Source organism: Hippopotamus amphibius, chromosome 1 (genome assembly GCF_030028045.1).
Source record: "Hippopotamus amphibius kiboko isolate mHipAmp2 chromosome 1, mHipAmp2.hap2, whole genome shotgun sequence".
In the NCBI taxonomy this organism is placed as follows: Eukaryota; Metazoa; Chordata; class Mammalia; order Artiodactyla; family Hippopotamidae; genus Hippopotamus; species Hippopotamus amphibius.
In genome coordinates, this window is record NC_080186.1 from 155,032,145 (window position 1) to 155,048,215 (window position 16,071).

At 39.2% G+C, this 16,071-nt stretch overlaps 1 protein-coding gene across 2 annotated transcripts in view; it reads right to left on the reverse strand.

The window, feature by feature from the left end:
• STK32A (serine/threonine kinase 32A) overlaps positions 1–16,071 on the reverse strand; it is a 119,358-nt gene that overhangs the window by 82,899 nt on the left and 20,388 nt on the right. The window contains exons 2-3 of one of the 2 annotated variants that reach the window (XM_057748117.1): positions 6,484–6,539; positions 5,276–5,427 (exon numbers count right to left, since the gene is read on the reverse strand). In XM_057748117.1, coding sequence (XP_057604100.1) covers positions 5,276–5,427; positions 6,484–6,539 — 208 coding nt within the window. Of the gene's footprint in view, positions 1–5,275; positions 5,428–6,483; positions 6,540–16,071 lie in introns of those variants that run through there. The other variant, XM_057748126.1, reaches the window with a different exon arrangement.

Consider the following 16,071-nt stretch of genomic DNA (forward strand, 5'->3'; position numbering starts at 1 on the left):
ACAGCTTTGTTTTAGCCCAGTAAGACTGATTTTGCACTTGTGACCTCCAGAATTGTAAGATAATGCATGTGTGCTTTAAAATTTTTATCATATTCTTTTAATGAGGGAAAATTCATTTGCAGTGAAATGCAAAGATATTAAGTATACAGTGTAATGAATTTTTACAAATATATACTCCCATATAAGCAACCACAGGAAAGAAAATAGAATCTTTCAACTGTTCCAAAAGTTTTTCACATGCTACCTTCTAGTTAATCTCTACATTCCGTAGGTAATCACTGTTCTGATTAGTTTTGTCTGTGAACTTTCAGTGTAAATAACCAGGCAGGGCAAAAGGAAAGTGATATCTTCATTATATTATGAAAATAGTTTTAACCTCAAGTACTTCAGTTCATGTTTTAAGCCACTAAGTTTCTGGTAATTTGTTAAAGCAGCAATAGAAAACTATTACAATAGTTATTTCTGACGATAGATGGGTAGTTATTATTTTCATTAGAACTTTCTGCATTTCTATATTTTATACCAAAACACTGTCTGAGTTAAATTTTTAGAACAAAAGACTTTCTAATGCCCAAGCCAGCCCAAGTTCAGGTGCATCTGTCCACCTAAGAATCTTACAATCATCTCTGGCTATGGGGGTGGAAGGCACATTCCATTTCTGGGAGGGGCCTCAGAGTTGTTTGTTTAAAGCCATCATTTATTAAGCATCTACAAACTGTGAGATGCTTTGTATATATTTTCTTATGTATAGCGGTACCTTCTGCTATGGATATTGCTGTTACTCCTAACTATAGATTAGGAAAAAACCAAGCAAAATACATCATGTAACTTCACTTGCACAATTACCAAGTGGTGAAACAGGGATTCAGACTCAGGTCCCTCTGACCTCAGAGCCTGCAAAGAACCTGCAATGGGCATGATTATATGGGGCTGCTTGTGAGTGTGCTAGAGACAGCAGAGATATGACGGGAAAAGAGCAAAAAGCCAGGAGCCTGGCTCCTGGTCCCTCTGCTAATTCACTTCGTTCGTTCATTCATTCATTCATTTATTCAACATATTTTACTGAGCCCTTCCTATGAGCTGGGGACTACTGTAGGAGCTGGAGAGTGAGGCAGTAAACAAAAGATGCAGTCATACTTGCCTCATGGAGTTTGTATTCTTGTGGGGTGTGGAGGGCAAGAAACAAAATAAATCGCATTTCCATACATATTTTGTAAGGGAGTCTCACAAGATGTCTGTGGCGGAGGGAAGAGTATAGCAGGAAAAGTAGGGGCTTTGAAGTCAGGATTCCTGGGTTTGAGTTCTGACTGTGAGACTCTGGGGAAATGCCTTAACCTCTCTGAGCCTCAGTTTCTTCAGGTGTAAAATGGGAAGGATAATCCCTATCCACCTAGGTTGTTGGGATGAATACATGAGATCATATATGTAAAACCCAGAGTAACAGAAGCTATCATGGTTGATGCTGGGACTCTGAAGGTTACCCTGAGTCCTCAAAGGTCTCTGATTCCACGAAGAGGTGCTGGTGCTCTGAGTCACAGACGATGGAATCTGCTTCCAGGGAACGCATGTATGCAGCTGTGTTGAGCCATCTCCCAGGACTGCCTTTTCACACTCCCAGTACAAATGGCCCTTTCCACTTAACGCAGGCCGTCTCACCTCCTCATTTCCTGAAACCACACGCGGACCCTTGGGGTTCACAGGAACAGGAGACACCTGCGAGGAGAGCGAGGCGCCTGGCGTGGCTGTGTGCAGCTGCAGGCTGAGCCTCAATTAACAAACGCCACCAGGGGATCGCTGTGCTGGGCAGGGCTGGGGCGATTGGTTTGAGGGCTGCGGGTTTCCAGGGCTCTGTGAGAGGCCCTCAGGGAGGGGCTCGCAGGAAGACTGTGTTTGCTTTTCTTGGATGCCAGCCCTGTCAGGCAGCCTTCACTTTATAACGTGGCCTTTATCTGAGGACTGTGTTCTGAGTGGGGCCATGTCTGTGGAAGTTGGGGAAGTTGAATTTTAATTCAGAAGGTTCTTCTACCCTTAACACTGCTGCTCTCAGACTAGCGACCTTCCTTCCCTGAAACCGCTCAACACACACACCTCACATCCCTCTCTGTGCTTAGTCCCTACGTGCACTTCTCACAGTTGATATATTCATCTGCCATTTGACTAATAACAGCCTCTCACAGTTAACGGTGATGTGGGAGAGGTCAGGAGCTCTGTCTACTGCTCACCACTGCGTCCCCACGATACGCGTCTCTGTTACAATTAGGGTCCCCAGACTGAGCAAGGGAAAATACAAGATGCACACTTACATTAGAAATTCAGATAATGAGTACTTTTCAGTTAAAACATGTCCTGTGTGACACTTGGGACATATACTAAAAGTTATTTATCTGATATTCCAATCTAGTTATGCATCCTATATTTTACCTGGCAACCCTAACTATATACTGTTGGTGATGCTCAGGAAATGTACACATGAGTGAAGGCGTGAATGGGCCTCGTGCATAATCAAATACAGACATTTTACTGGAAAGTACGTTACGCGTGGTCATTTCAAGGTGATAGGATTATTGGAGAATTTTCATTTTGCTTTGTGATTTTCTGTTTTTCAAGTTGCAGTCAGCAGAAGTTTTCAAAGATCACATGTGTATGTGTTTATACCAACATATTCATAAACGAACATCTTAACATTAGTGTAAAACCTACTTGAAAGAGAAACAATATGTGTTCTCCTAAATCCTGAAAACCAGAATTTTTGAACACATCCTCAGAGGACAGGGGCATTTTGAGCATCCATGAGAAGATTACTGAAAGCAATATTGACAGGCCTGCATAGCACATCAGCAAAAATAAAGTACATGAATGGATACAGAGGATTTTTAAAAAATATTGATGTGATTTTGCTCATCATAAAATGCTTCTTAAGAAAATCGGCTCCTGAAGTTTGGGGAATGTAAAGCTCAGTTTAGTTAAACCCAGGATAGAAAAATCTTGATTAAGTTGTAAATACATAATACACTGGGAATCTTTTCTTTGATTTGCAGAATGAGGGTGGAAAACAAAACAAACATAAGCTCTTACAGGGAATGAGTTGAAGACACGTCCCCTTCAGCACACACACAACTTGCCATGATGCCTTGGGACCAAGCACCCCTCAGATCTGTCTTTTGGGGGTCCACGCTGGCCACCAGTGATGGGCACGTTCAGAACGCTATGCATGAATGGAGCAGGGAAAGCAAGAACTACCATGCGTAAGACGCTCACTGTGTGCTGGGCACCGGGCAGAGCACTCGATCATACTTCATTCACAGAAACAACCCAAACTACACACATTAACTGTATGTTATAACAATGGCACTTACAAATGATAAAGTCAATGACTCTCAGCCACACCTCCTGAAGCACTGCAAGGTGCTTAATAGTTGCAGAAAGAGTCCCTTATATTTACTATGCTGTACTTAGTAAGGCAGAAAGCATTTATTAGAAGGAATAAAGACAGACCAGCATGAAAGGGCAAAATGCTAAGTGTGCCCTAACGAAGGGTTCCTGGTCTTAAAAGAAGAAAATTAGTCTGAAGACTTGTATCTCGAGGTTTGAAAGACGAAGGGGTTTCTGCTATATCTTTGGAAATGCCCCTTGTCAGTTTCCAGTGCTGAATGTGGTACTAGAATCATGGGGGTGGGGGTGTCTCTTCTCTTCTATCATTGTTAATGGTGCCCAGGGTTGCACTGTAAGATTCTGTGTCAGAAGTGAGAAGAAGAACAAAATAGGATACATGTCCTGTTACCGCCAAGTGGTGAGGAGAGGAGAACGATGTCTGGAATGACACCAAGTGAGCAAACAGCAAAATCTATAATCTTTGGCCAGCTTCAAGTCTCACAATACTCATGTTATTTAAAAAAAAAAAAAAAAAAAAAGGAATAGAATGAAATCAGCTTGGCCTCCTCAGAGATGACAGACAAGCATGAGAGGGCAAAATGCTAAGTGTGCCTTTATGAAGGGTTCCTGGTCTTAAAAGAGGAAAATTAGTTGGTCGAACTTTTGAAGGAGGACAATGTGAGTTTGAACAAAGGGAGGATCATCATTGTGAAGAGAGGGGAAAAAAGGCAATTTGATGATTGCTAAGGATGGGAAAGAATGGAGCGCTGTGTCCATTTCACTCTTTACAGGGCAGCACTGTGAATAGGCCACTGTAAAATACTGATGAAATACACCGAGGCTGGTCCAAAATGAGCTTCCCCATGTCTGAGGAGTGCCTAAACTCTAACAGACCTATTTCCAAATCACACAGAACCATCTTCTTTTCAACTGTGGCCTAGAGTCTTTGAACAAATTGTGTATTAAGTGAACTGTATTAATTAAAGATGGAGGGAGACAGGTTTTTATGCACTGATTGCTCCAAAGAATCTCCCTAAACACACAGTGACATTTCCATGATTTTTCCATTAGTATTCGCTGAATAGAGATCTTTTTTTTTTTCCCTTTGCTAGTAAGTAATAACTGCTCGGTATGCATATTTAAATAACAGTCATACTGAATAAGCTTTAAGAACTGGCTCTTAACATAATGGATGCATTAAAATGTAGAGCAAAATGAAGCAGCTACGTAAAGACCTCCACGCGTAAGAAAAGGGCAGGAAGTAATAGATAATGCAAGCGTCTCTGCCATCTTCTAAGCCTTGGATTATGATAATGGCTTTGAGAGCAGCTCAGTCATTTAATGTCTAGCTACTGACATAAGTTAGCTCCAGTCGTGTTAAAATCTATTCAGTAAGAAAGGCAGCACCCATCCTTTTCCAACTCACAGGTATGTATGTGGCTGCTGAAGAAGGATGCTGCAAGGAAATCAGGTTGATTGCTAATCACTTTAAGGAGAAAGTGTTTTGTACAAGTCCTAGCAATCAACCTCATATCCACCAGTGATGCCATACTTTGTATTCAAAGTCTCCGCCCTACAATTAATGGGGGAAAAGATCTAACGAGTAAGAAGACACATGAACTCGTTCCTTGTCAGCCTATTTAATGACAATGCTTTAAAAAAATATTGACCTCAAGGACAAAGGGAAACATGGCAACTGAACTGAGCAGTATTTACTGGTCATAATAGAACAAAAGTTTTGTTTCACTATAGAATCAAAGAAACCAAGGCAAAAAAAAGCCCCGAGGAAGATCCTAATGAGAGTTTTGCCAGTGTACATGTAGAAATCAGGATGTGTATATGTAACAGGATTTGGGGATGAAGGTAGGAGTGTCCCATGCAGAGGTCCAGCAAAAACACTTACCACAAATTAACCAGGAAAGGGTGCTCCAGCCCCTGCATGATCTGGAGCTCCTTGAAGACATTCCTCACTTCATTGCGCTCCACGCACTTTTGTTTGTTCATGTACTTCATCGCGTACATCTTCTTGGTATCATTCTTCTGCACGATGCAGACCTAATGGTGCCAATGAGAGTGAGAAAGTAGTTAGGGAGATGATGGGTCATGGGAATGAGAACAAGACTCTTTAGCACAGCGTGGAGGGCCCATCACTTGCAAATTCTCTGATGTTAAAGTTGCCACTTAGCTCTGATTTCAGAGTAAAAAATTTCATTTTTTTCCCCTGTACCAAGTCAATTTCTAAATCTCTGCTTTTACAAACAAGTTTGCCTGTTTCTGCTTTTTGGAATTTTTAAGACAGCATTTTTAAGATGGATTTTTTGGAGAAAACAACTGCTTCTGTGTCAGGAATCTTTCAATAACAGACGACATCCTTATTCTGCTTCTAGTGACTGAAATGGGCATGGCTCAACTGTCAGGATGAACAATATTGTGCAAAGAAGGTCTTTTAAGAATCATACGTGATACAACCAAAAAGGACCTGAAGCACTGGCAAAAACATTAAGCATGATGTCCAAATTTTTGAAATTCTTTAAGGTCATATAATGCTGGATAAAGTCAATTTTAAAATGCAAATTCAATATGAAATATGAGATACTCTTAAAATTTGTCTCCATGAAGAAACTAATAATCAGCATTTGAATCTAGAAGATTCTTAAAAAAATTAGACAATGTATATATTTTATGGTAGTTTTTTTATGGTAGTTTTTTAAATAAAAATATGGTACAATTGGGGAAAACATAGAAATCAGCTGGCTTCTTTCCCACATGAAAAGAATGAATTCTTATACTGACAAGACACTGGTTACTGAAGGTACTGGTACAATTTGAAAATGATTATGAAATCTTACTCTCCCTGTTAGTACAGAGAAAGTCTCTAACTCCAGTGAGTAAACTGATTTGACTTTGAGATAATGAACATGTATGTTCTCAGAATTATGTAGCTGCCTGTCACATACTTTACTCAAATTGTGATAATTTTACAAAAACACATTATAAAAGCATCTCTGAATTATTCTTCACTGTCGGTCCCAGTAACTAATCTGAACATTCTCAGGCTCTCTGTTCCCTGAGCTATATTCCCTGCCTGTGGTTAATCATTTCGGTTCTCACCTTCCCAAAACTGCCTTTTCCAATGGCTCTTAAGATTTCAAAGTGGTCAAAGTTGACTGTAAAACAAACAAAAAGAACATCATGAGTGATTCAGTTGCTCCTTAGTAGCTAATGAATAATATATAAAGACTGAAATAAACCTAAGTAACTTATTTAAAACAACGTTCTTTAACATGACCATTCATCATTCATCCAATAGACATGTCTTGAACACTTAATCACACTGTTTAGTACTAGGGGATGTAGTAATAACAGTAGAAATCAAACCTCTGTTTATATGGAGACTGTGGTCTAGTGAGGGCTCTGTAGAGATACACTTATGGATTAAATAGTCATAAAATGACTATTTCATTTTAAAACTCTTGCTGAATGTTATGAAGGAGAAAAGCCGTGGGGGCTCTAAGTGTATATAACAAGGGGTTTCACATAGGTGGCCAGAGACTTGGTCCTCTGTGCATACAGTTCTACTAAGGGTCGGCACTTTAAAAACCTTCTCCTTCTCTGTTTTCTCACTACAACTATTCTTTCATGTATCTAAATGATTTCAATTTTCGCAAGTAGGAAACTACTACACATGTAAGTTTCTAGAATGAGTTGATCCCCAAGGCACAGGTATCTAACAGATGAGGATCGTAATAAGCGTAAAAGTCTATTTTATACACTTCATTTAAAGTTAAGATGATCTTTTCCATCTGCCATTTAAAAATTTCTACTCCTGAACTTTAAAAGGAGTATAATCTATAAAAATATTGAATCACTATGTTGTACACCCAAAACTAATACAACACTGTAAATCAACTATACGTCAATAGAAAATAATGTCCACTCCTAGGAGTCAGAAGCAGGTGATGTTCAGTTTATAGGTAGCTCGGTCTCTTGAGTTAGTGCTCAAGAAATGCTTGGTGAAGAGAAGAACAAAGCATAGATTCTCCCAGACAGGTGACAGTCCGGTTCCTTGCCTTGATGATTTTCAGAAAATGTCCCACCTTCTTTCCTGGTGTTTAAAATAAGGATTTAGGTGAGTAAAATTCCAAATGAGGGATTTTAAAAACTTAATCAGAAAAGATTGCAAATTACAAGAAGGTGCCATTCTTTTCTTTAAAAGACAGTTCGTCAATTTCAAAAATAATTACATTAGCTCCTTTTGAAGGGAAGAGATGAGTAACGGGACCTCTCATCTTCCAAGCTTTCTCAAGGTTGAAACATTTTTATAATGTGACCTAATCATCACTTCTTCTGAACTCCCAACTCACTTTATTTCAGAAAAAAAAAAATTTACATGTGAGGCAGCACGTCTATTACAAACAATCTTGAATTTGGCCTGAAAAAAATGATGTAATTCTGATAAATGACAGGTTTTTTTTCTTGAAGTAGAGTTGATTTACAATGTTGTGCTAATTTCTCCTGTACAGTAAAGTGACACAGTTATACATATATCTTTTTCAATTTTTTTGCTTTATGGTTTATCACACAATATTGAATATAGTTCCCTGTGCTATATAGTAGGATCTTCTTGTCTGCTCACCCTATACATTATAGCTTGCATCTGCTAATCAAGAACTCCAGTCCTTCCCTCCCCACCCCCCCCGTGGCAACCACAAGTCTGTTCTCTGTTTCGTAGATATATTCATTTGTATTATTTTTTTAGATTTCACATATAACTGATATCATATGATATTTATCTTTCTTTGGCTTACTTCACTTAGTATGATAATCTCTAGGTCCACCCATGTTGCTGCAAATGGCATTATTTCATTCTTTTTTTTTATGAATGAATTGTATTCCATTGTATACATATCACATCTTCTTTATCCATTCCTCTGTCAATGGACATTTAGGTTGCTTCCATGTCTTGGCTATTGTAAACAGTGCGGCTGTGAACATAGGGGCTGCATGTATCTTTTTGAATTATACTTTTGTCTGGATATATGCCCAGGAGTGGGATTGCTGGATCATGTAACTCTATTTTTAGTTTTTAGAGGAACCTCCATACTGTTCTGCATAGTGGCTGCACAAATTTACATTCCCACCAACGGTGTAAGAGGGTTCCCTTTTCTCCACACCCTTTCCAATATTTGTTATTTGTAGACTTTTTAATGATGTCCATTCTGACTGGTGTGAGGTGGTATGCTGATGTAGTTTTGCATTTTTCTAATAATTAGTGATGATGAGCATCTTTTCATGTGCCTTTTGGCCATCTGTATGTCTTCGTTGAAGAAATGCCTATTTAGGTTTTCTGGCCATTTTTCAATTGGGTTGTTTGGTTTTGTTGTTGTTGAGTTGTATGAGCTGTTTGTATATTTTGGAAATTAAGCTCTTGTCTGCCGCATCATTTGCAAATATTTTCTCCCAGTCCATGAGTTGTCTTTTTGTTTATGGTTTCCTTTGCTGTGCAAAGGCTTATAAGTTTGATTAGGTCCCATTTGTTTATTTTTGTTTTTATTTTTATTGCTTTGAGAGACTGATCTAAGAAAACATTGGTACAATTTATATCAGAGAATGTTTTGTCAGAGAACATAAATAGAATTTATGTTCTATTCTAGGAGTTTTACAGTGTCATGTCTTTACACCTAAGTGACAGATTCTGAGTTTCCACTTTCTCATCTGTAAGAATGGGACTGACCCTGCTAGATAAAGAAACACCTTTTTATCCAGAAAAATGCTAATAAAACTGTTTACTTATTACTTAAGTCGTTCACTCGACTATGTTATTTTCCCAAACTCCTTGAATTCTGAGTTTCTTTCACTCACTAGATCATAAGCTCTATGAGGGCAGAGAGTATGCTGTTTGGTTCACCTGTGTTTTCCTGGCAACTCAGAAAATTCCTGGCTTTAGCTAAAAGCATCTCTTTGCACTTCCTATATAGCCTGGTACAGCGATTTACACATAAATCTCACATAAATCTGGGTCTCAGCAAATAAAGTAAGCTGTGAAGATACAGAAGAACCCCCAAACAACTGCTTCCTGTAAATCCGAACAATGTAAGAATGTGGGTCTTCTAAGGAAGTGTTTTTCAAACTGAGTCAAGACCCATTAATAAGTTACGAAATAAATCTAGTGTTAATAAAGAGCGTTAAAAATTTTAATGGAATAGAATAGATAAGAAAATATCAGAAATATCTCAAATGTAGTTAGAGCAGTACTGATGCTGAAACTTTTGTTTCAGTTTTACATATGTGTGTGGATAGATGTGTACTGTATCATGAGAGAATTTTTTTAGTCTCTATTTTACATGAGTTGTGGTCAAAAAAACTTGAAAAACACTTCTATACGTTTTCTCTTAAGTTTCAAACTGAAATAACCAATGCAATGATTTCCTCACACTCATTGCCTGAGGCAGAGTTACGCGTTATGTGCTACTGAAGTGTTAAAAAAAATGCCCAAGGGTTATTTGCAAGCCCAAGATTTCATCTTTAGCAGATCCAATAACTTACAGTGGTTTCTTCACTAGCAACCTAGCCTATAATGCTGTGATGATGTTTTAAATCTCCAAGTATATAGCAGGTACCTAGAAAGCATGACGTTCCATTGTGATATTAATCCATTTCATGAACCAAGTCTCTTTATAAGCCATTTTAAGCTTTAATGAAAATGATAAAGGATTAGATGCCAGGTTGCTGATAAATTTCTACTAGCAGAACTGCCTTAATTAATGTCAGGTTAGGTCCCAGAAAAATGACAACCTTAAAGTTTTAGAGATACTGCATCTTATTTATGCCTTTATTTCTAGTCAAGCAAAGAAATAACTGACTCCAGTCCAATGCCATAGTGCCTAAAGTCACTTCCCCATATAATAATAATACACCCTGGAGAGAAAGCCAATGACACTCTGAAAGTGACTGGAAAATACGTTCTTATTCCATCCTTACGATCCCTTCTTAAATGTCCAACAAAAGCATCACTAGTTTGGAGGAAGGCTGACTGAAAAGGCAACCAAACCTCATCAATTCAGAAAAACAGAGAGATGAAGTCAGAATTGTGGCTTATTCTGTCAACAGAAATCCTATTATATTACAGGCATACAGGATTTGCCTAAGAGGAGTATGGTATAGCATACCCACTGTGTGCTTAAAGCTTTGATCAGCCTGTCCAGTATTAACCATGGGATTACATCTGGCCCACAAGCCACAATGGGCCTGCAGCCTGTTTTTGTACTTCCTGTGAGCTAAGATTTGGTTCTACATTTTTAAAGGATTAAAAAAAAATGCTTAGAGACCATATGAAAATTGATAATATTTACTAGCTGGCCCTCTACAAAAAATTTGCCAACCCCTGAGATTAACAGCACAATCTGTGGAGACTACCCAAGTTCAAATTCCAGCTCCTACAATGAATAGCTGTGTAATCCTGGCAATTTATTCCCCCCCCCCCCGCCCCACCCCACCGCCGGCAATTTATTTCCATGCCCTGTACCTTCATTGATAAAATAGGGATGAAAATAATACATACATCATAGGATTTGTAGCAAGATGAAATGAGTTAAAATATGTAAAGTACTTAGAATGTGAACTGTAACTACTTTTACTAGTAATGCTCCTACTGCTTAGGGAATACACTAATTCAGAGCTCCCGGCAAAGACCACCGTAAGCTGCTATCGTCACAGAAGGATATTATCAGGAAACATGGAGATAAGTGGCAGCTGTCAGTGCCATTTCAACACATCTGGGCTTGGTAGTCCGTGGAGTGGTGGTCTTGCAGCAGTGTTTTCTTCAGTCTCTAAAGCAAAGTTAACCTTTGTTGTGTTTTCTCCTTGTGTCCTGTCCTTCCATCATGCTCTAAAACTTTCCTCTGGTTCCTGGAGAAGCTCTGGTGCCAAGAAGATAAAAAGGCCTCCTGGAGACCCTGTTAGACCCTGGGTCTTTGTGGGGTTTGAAGGTCGTGGTCGAGTATAGGGAGAGACAGAACCTGGTTCTCACTTACACTGATGGGGCCAAGCCAGGGAATGTGGCCTGCGGGGAAGCCAACAGGCAACCGCAGCTCAACCTCCTGTACCTTCCTCTCCACCTCAGAGTCTAGCTTTCACACAGGTCGTCTCATCCCAGTCTTAGTGACCACCATGTCACTACAGTATTCTTAACGCTGCCTGGAGGTATATCAGGTTAACAGACAAAGTTGAATGGATCCTTCGTTATGATATCACATGGAATATTTTTAAAACTAAGCATCTTAAAAGGACTTTATAGTTTTTCTTTTGGATGGGTACCCATTCTCCACTAATCAACCAGACAAAGAAATTCTATATACATGAGGGATCTGTTTATGTATGTTTCCTCTGTATGTCTCATTGTATCCTCACAATAACCTTATGGCCTTTATAGATAGGAGTGCTCAATCCAGAGAGATTACATAATTTGCCATGATTATAACTAGTATAGTGACTCACTTATCTTGGGCAAAACCTTGTCCAGTCAAAACTACACATGTAAATTCTCAAAGAAGTCACCTCCTTTGAAAACCAAGACAGTCTGTCAAAAAGTCCAACCCAGTTTTGTTTCCCTTGTGTGAGCCCCCAAGTAAGCTCATGAATTGCATTTAGGGGCCACCAAATAAAAAAAGTTTAAGCCCTAAAATCACACTCGGCTCATTGGCAGGCTCAAATTTATTAGTCACATAAGACCAGCTGAGGGGACAACAGTTGACCATTGTCACAAAGCCACACCCAACACTTAAGTGGAGAAGTGTACAGAACAAATCCACCTTCATGTAAATTCATATACACCTTTCTGATTCTGGACACACACTCTTAATCTCTACTTTTATAGTTGTCTTAAGGTTATTCTTAAGGGAGGCATATCTACCCATCCCAGAGGTAGAACTGGGGGAAGCAAGGTGGAACTTGTCTGTCTCTCCTTTTAGAATCACAGGAGTCAAGTCAGGCTTTCCCAAGGCTTTCCCTAAACAGAAGCACACTGATTGTGGAATCCAGGGCTGATGCTTTTTGTCTCCTTTGCTCTACTTCTCTTACATCTCCCCAGTCTCAATATTCTGGTCAATAAACAGTGTTGAAAAAAAGAAAAGGGGAAACACTTTTTAGATTTTGTTATACCACCCTGACAATTTGGGAGTAGAGCATTCTAGAAAGTAAAGCAGAAAATCCATTCTTTTTCCTACTCTTGAGGTAAAATATTTGGAAAATATTTTTTCTTATAAGTATGGAATCATAAACATACGTGAGATCATTGAGAACCGCACTTGTTGATACTTCTGTAAACCTTTCTATTGATAAGAGAACAAGAACACCAGCGGCAGGACCCTAGATAAGTTACTCCATCTTTCCAAATCACAAGATCCCCATCTGTAAAATGGAGCTAATGAAACTTGACTTGTAGGTGGTTTTGAAGATAAGATGCTATAAACCAGAAGTATAATGTCTGGCCACTGAAAACTAAAAATTACAAATGATAAAAAGTACAATTATTCAGAGAAAACTGTCTTCTTCCCATTCCAAAATTTTAGTTCTGTTCCTAGAAGACAACCACTAATAACCAATTCTTCTGTATCCTTTAAGAGATTTTTTTTCCTGCATATTTTACATGCTCCCTTTTGACAGCAATAGCAAGGCACTAGCATTTCTGTAGGAACATAGATTATAAGCCCTTTCTACATAATTATACTGTTTCTGTCCTTTCATACCATTACATATAGCACTATATCTAATTATTTTAAATAGCTCCGTTGTTCTTCATTGCATAAATATACCATAAAATATTTGGCCTATTGATGGACATTCAAAGATGATTTAATTATCTGCTATTACCTACAATACTACCACAAACATCCTTGGTCAGCTTATGTGCATGTGTCGTAAGCTAACTTGATAAAAGTAGAACTACTGGGACAAAGATTATGTGGATTTTCCAATTTCATAGATATTGTAAACAGCCCTCCAAAGATGTTGCACTAAAGATTCATCCAGTAATGTGTAAGAGTGACATTTTGTCCACCTCCCTGCTAACACTATGACATCAACTGTCCTTGATCTGACAAGTAAAACAAAACTGAATTATTTACTTTATACAGTTGACCCTTGAACAATGGGGGGGGGGGGGGTGAATAGGAGTGCCAGCCCTGCTCTCAGCAAAAATCCACATGTAATTTATAGTCAGCCTTCCACATCTGAGGTTTCTCCATACCTGTGGTTTTGTATCTGCGGATTCAATCAACGGCAGATTGAGTACTACTGTAGTTACCATAGTACGTAGTCACCGGAAAAAAATTAGTGGAGCACACAATTGTTCAAGGGTCAGCTGTATCTCTTTAATGAGTAAAGTCTCATATCTCTGTATGTTTATTTTTTTCAAAGAACTGCCTATTTATATATGTTGCCTGTTTTTAATGAGTTATTATTCTTATTGATTCCCCAGTCCATTTAAAATGTTAAGTAAATTAACTTTCTCTTTAGTACATCTCAGGCATATTTTTCTAGGCTGTCCATTTGGCTTCTGACTTTAAAACATTTTTAATAATGTAGAAAACTTAAGTGTTAAATTTATATTTTATGGAGTCAAATTTCATATAGTAAAATGTATCAATCTTTCCCTTTTTGTCCCTCCGGGCTTAGGTCTTTTTAAAAAAGGCATTTTTTTTTTTGGTTAAAAGCATGTACTTATATTTTAAATCAATAGCTTTTGACATCTAAAATATAATCTTAGAATAAATTATGTTGTGTCTATTCAAGATAGACAGAACAGGGACTTCCTAGGTGGTGCAGTGGATAAGAATCCGCCTGCCAATGCAGGGGACATGGGTTGGATCCCTGCTCCAGGAAGATCCCACATGCCGCACAGGAACTAAGCCCGTGCACCACAACTACTGAGCCTGCGCTCTGGAGCCCGTGAGCCACAACTATTGAGCCCATGTGCCACAACTACTGAAGCCTGCATGCCCAGAGCACATGCTCCTTAAGAGAAGCCACCTTAGTGAGGAGCTCACGCACCACAATGAAGAGTAGCCCCCTGCTTGCTGCAACTAGAGAAAGCCCATGTGCAGCAATGAAGACCCAACGCAGCCAAGAAAAAAAAAGTTTTCAAATTCCAACAATTCTAGAAACTCCTGCTACTGCTTAAATTAAAAGCTGAAACAATCGATCATTTCCTTGCATGCTGTCATGCCAATGTGATTGTTAATAAGTGGATACTTTTAAGTGTTTTGGGAGAATATCCTCTTGAAGCATGCCCTCCATATCTTGCTTATGCTGATGATTTATTTAGTAAACACTTCACTTATATAGCACAATGTTAAATTCCAATGTCATTTGGTCCCAATTGATGCATTACACACATTGGCTGCTTACACATGACACTGGGGTGGGCTGTGATTCTCTAAAGGCAAAGTCAATTCAACATGGAAGCGGTAATGGCTTAGCTGGCTACATGTGCCCCTTCTTGGCTCCAGTTCAGGAAGTGTGTGTGTGTGTGTGTGTGTGTGTGTATAAAATTCCTCACCCCTCCCCTTAGTACAGCAGGATAGCCACTTAGGTGGAATAAAGGTGCGGACGTTGCTCACTGAACTCACTGACAACAAACTTGCACCAATGGCTTACACAGTTAACAACCAGGCATTGTGCTCTGCGCTGGGGAGAAAGAAAGCCAAGGTTGCCTGCCTTCCTGGGGCTGACGGTCTAGTGGGGCAACAGGATAATTAAGAATAGCTAATATCTAACATTTTTGTAAGGAATATTAGGCATTAGTCTAAGCATGTTATATAGACTACTATCTTGATTTTCCATCAATCTGATGAAATAGTACTACTATTATTGCCATTTTTTTAAGCTGAGCAAACCGCAGCCCAGAGTAATTAAGTAATTTTCCCAAGGCCACAGCGTAAGCAAGGGGTGGGGTCAGGAGTTGCTCTCAAATGCTGTTCTCTGTGGCAGCCCATTAAATGCAGAAAATTGTGCCCGAGAAAGTAGGATATGCAGCACAGAGTCAGGAAAAGACTTGGCTCACAACAGTGTGTCCATCTTTCTGGCTTCTCTTCTTAAGCAGGATCTCTTTTTCACGGATCCCGTCTTATGACACTGATCCCACTAATCACGTGTGGTCACTGGTATCTGTCACTCATCACGTCCCCCACCCCTCGCCAGGAGCCCTGGTCTGGGAGTGGGACTGACTGGAGCCATTCCAATCTACATACACTATATGCAGGGTTTTCTGATCTGGAAATGCGTGCTTCCACGGCTATCACAAAGCTTTCTGAACATAAGAACAGTACTGGCCAAATGGAGAAAAAGCAGGTCAGCAGGTCCCAGGAAATGCAACCAACACATGGAATAAAGTAGGCTTACAAGATAAAAAGGGATCCCTGATAGCATTAAAACGTGAGGCTTTATATCCAGGTAGGCTCTATCTTGATCACTTTGCAGGCACCCTGACATTCTTCCAAAAACTTTTAAATTTTTACTTTTTTTTAGCAAAACTTATTCAAGTTCCAACTAATACAAGCACCATTGATGTAGGGAGAAAATCAGAGTCATGGGAACATACAGTAGGAACAGCTGTCCAGGGAATGCAGCAAAACATCTCAGAGGAGACGACTAGGACCTGAGAAAGATGCTACAAGAGATTCCCCCTCCTTTTTTTTCTTA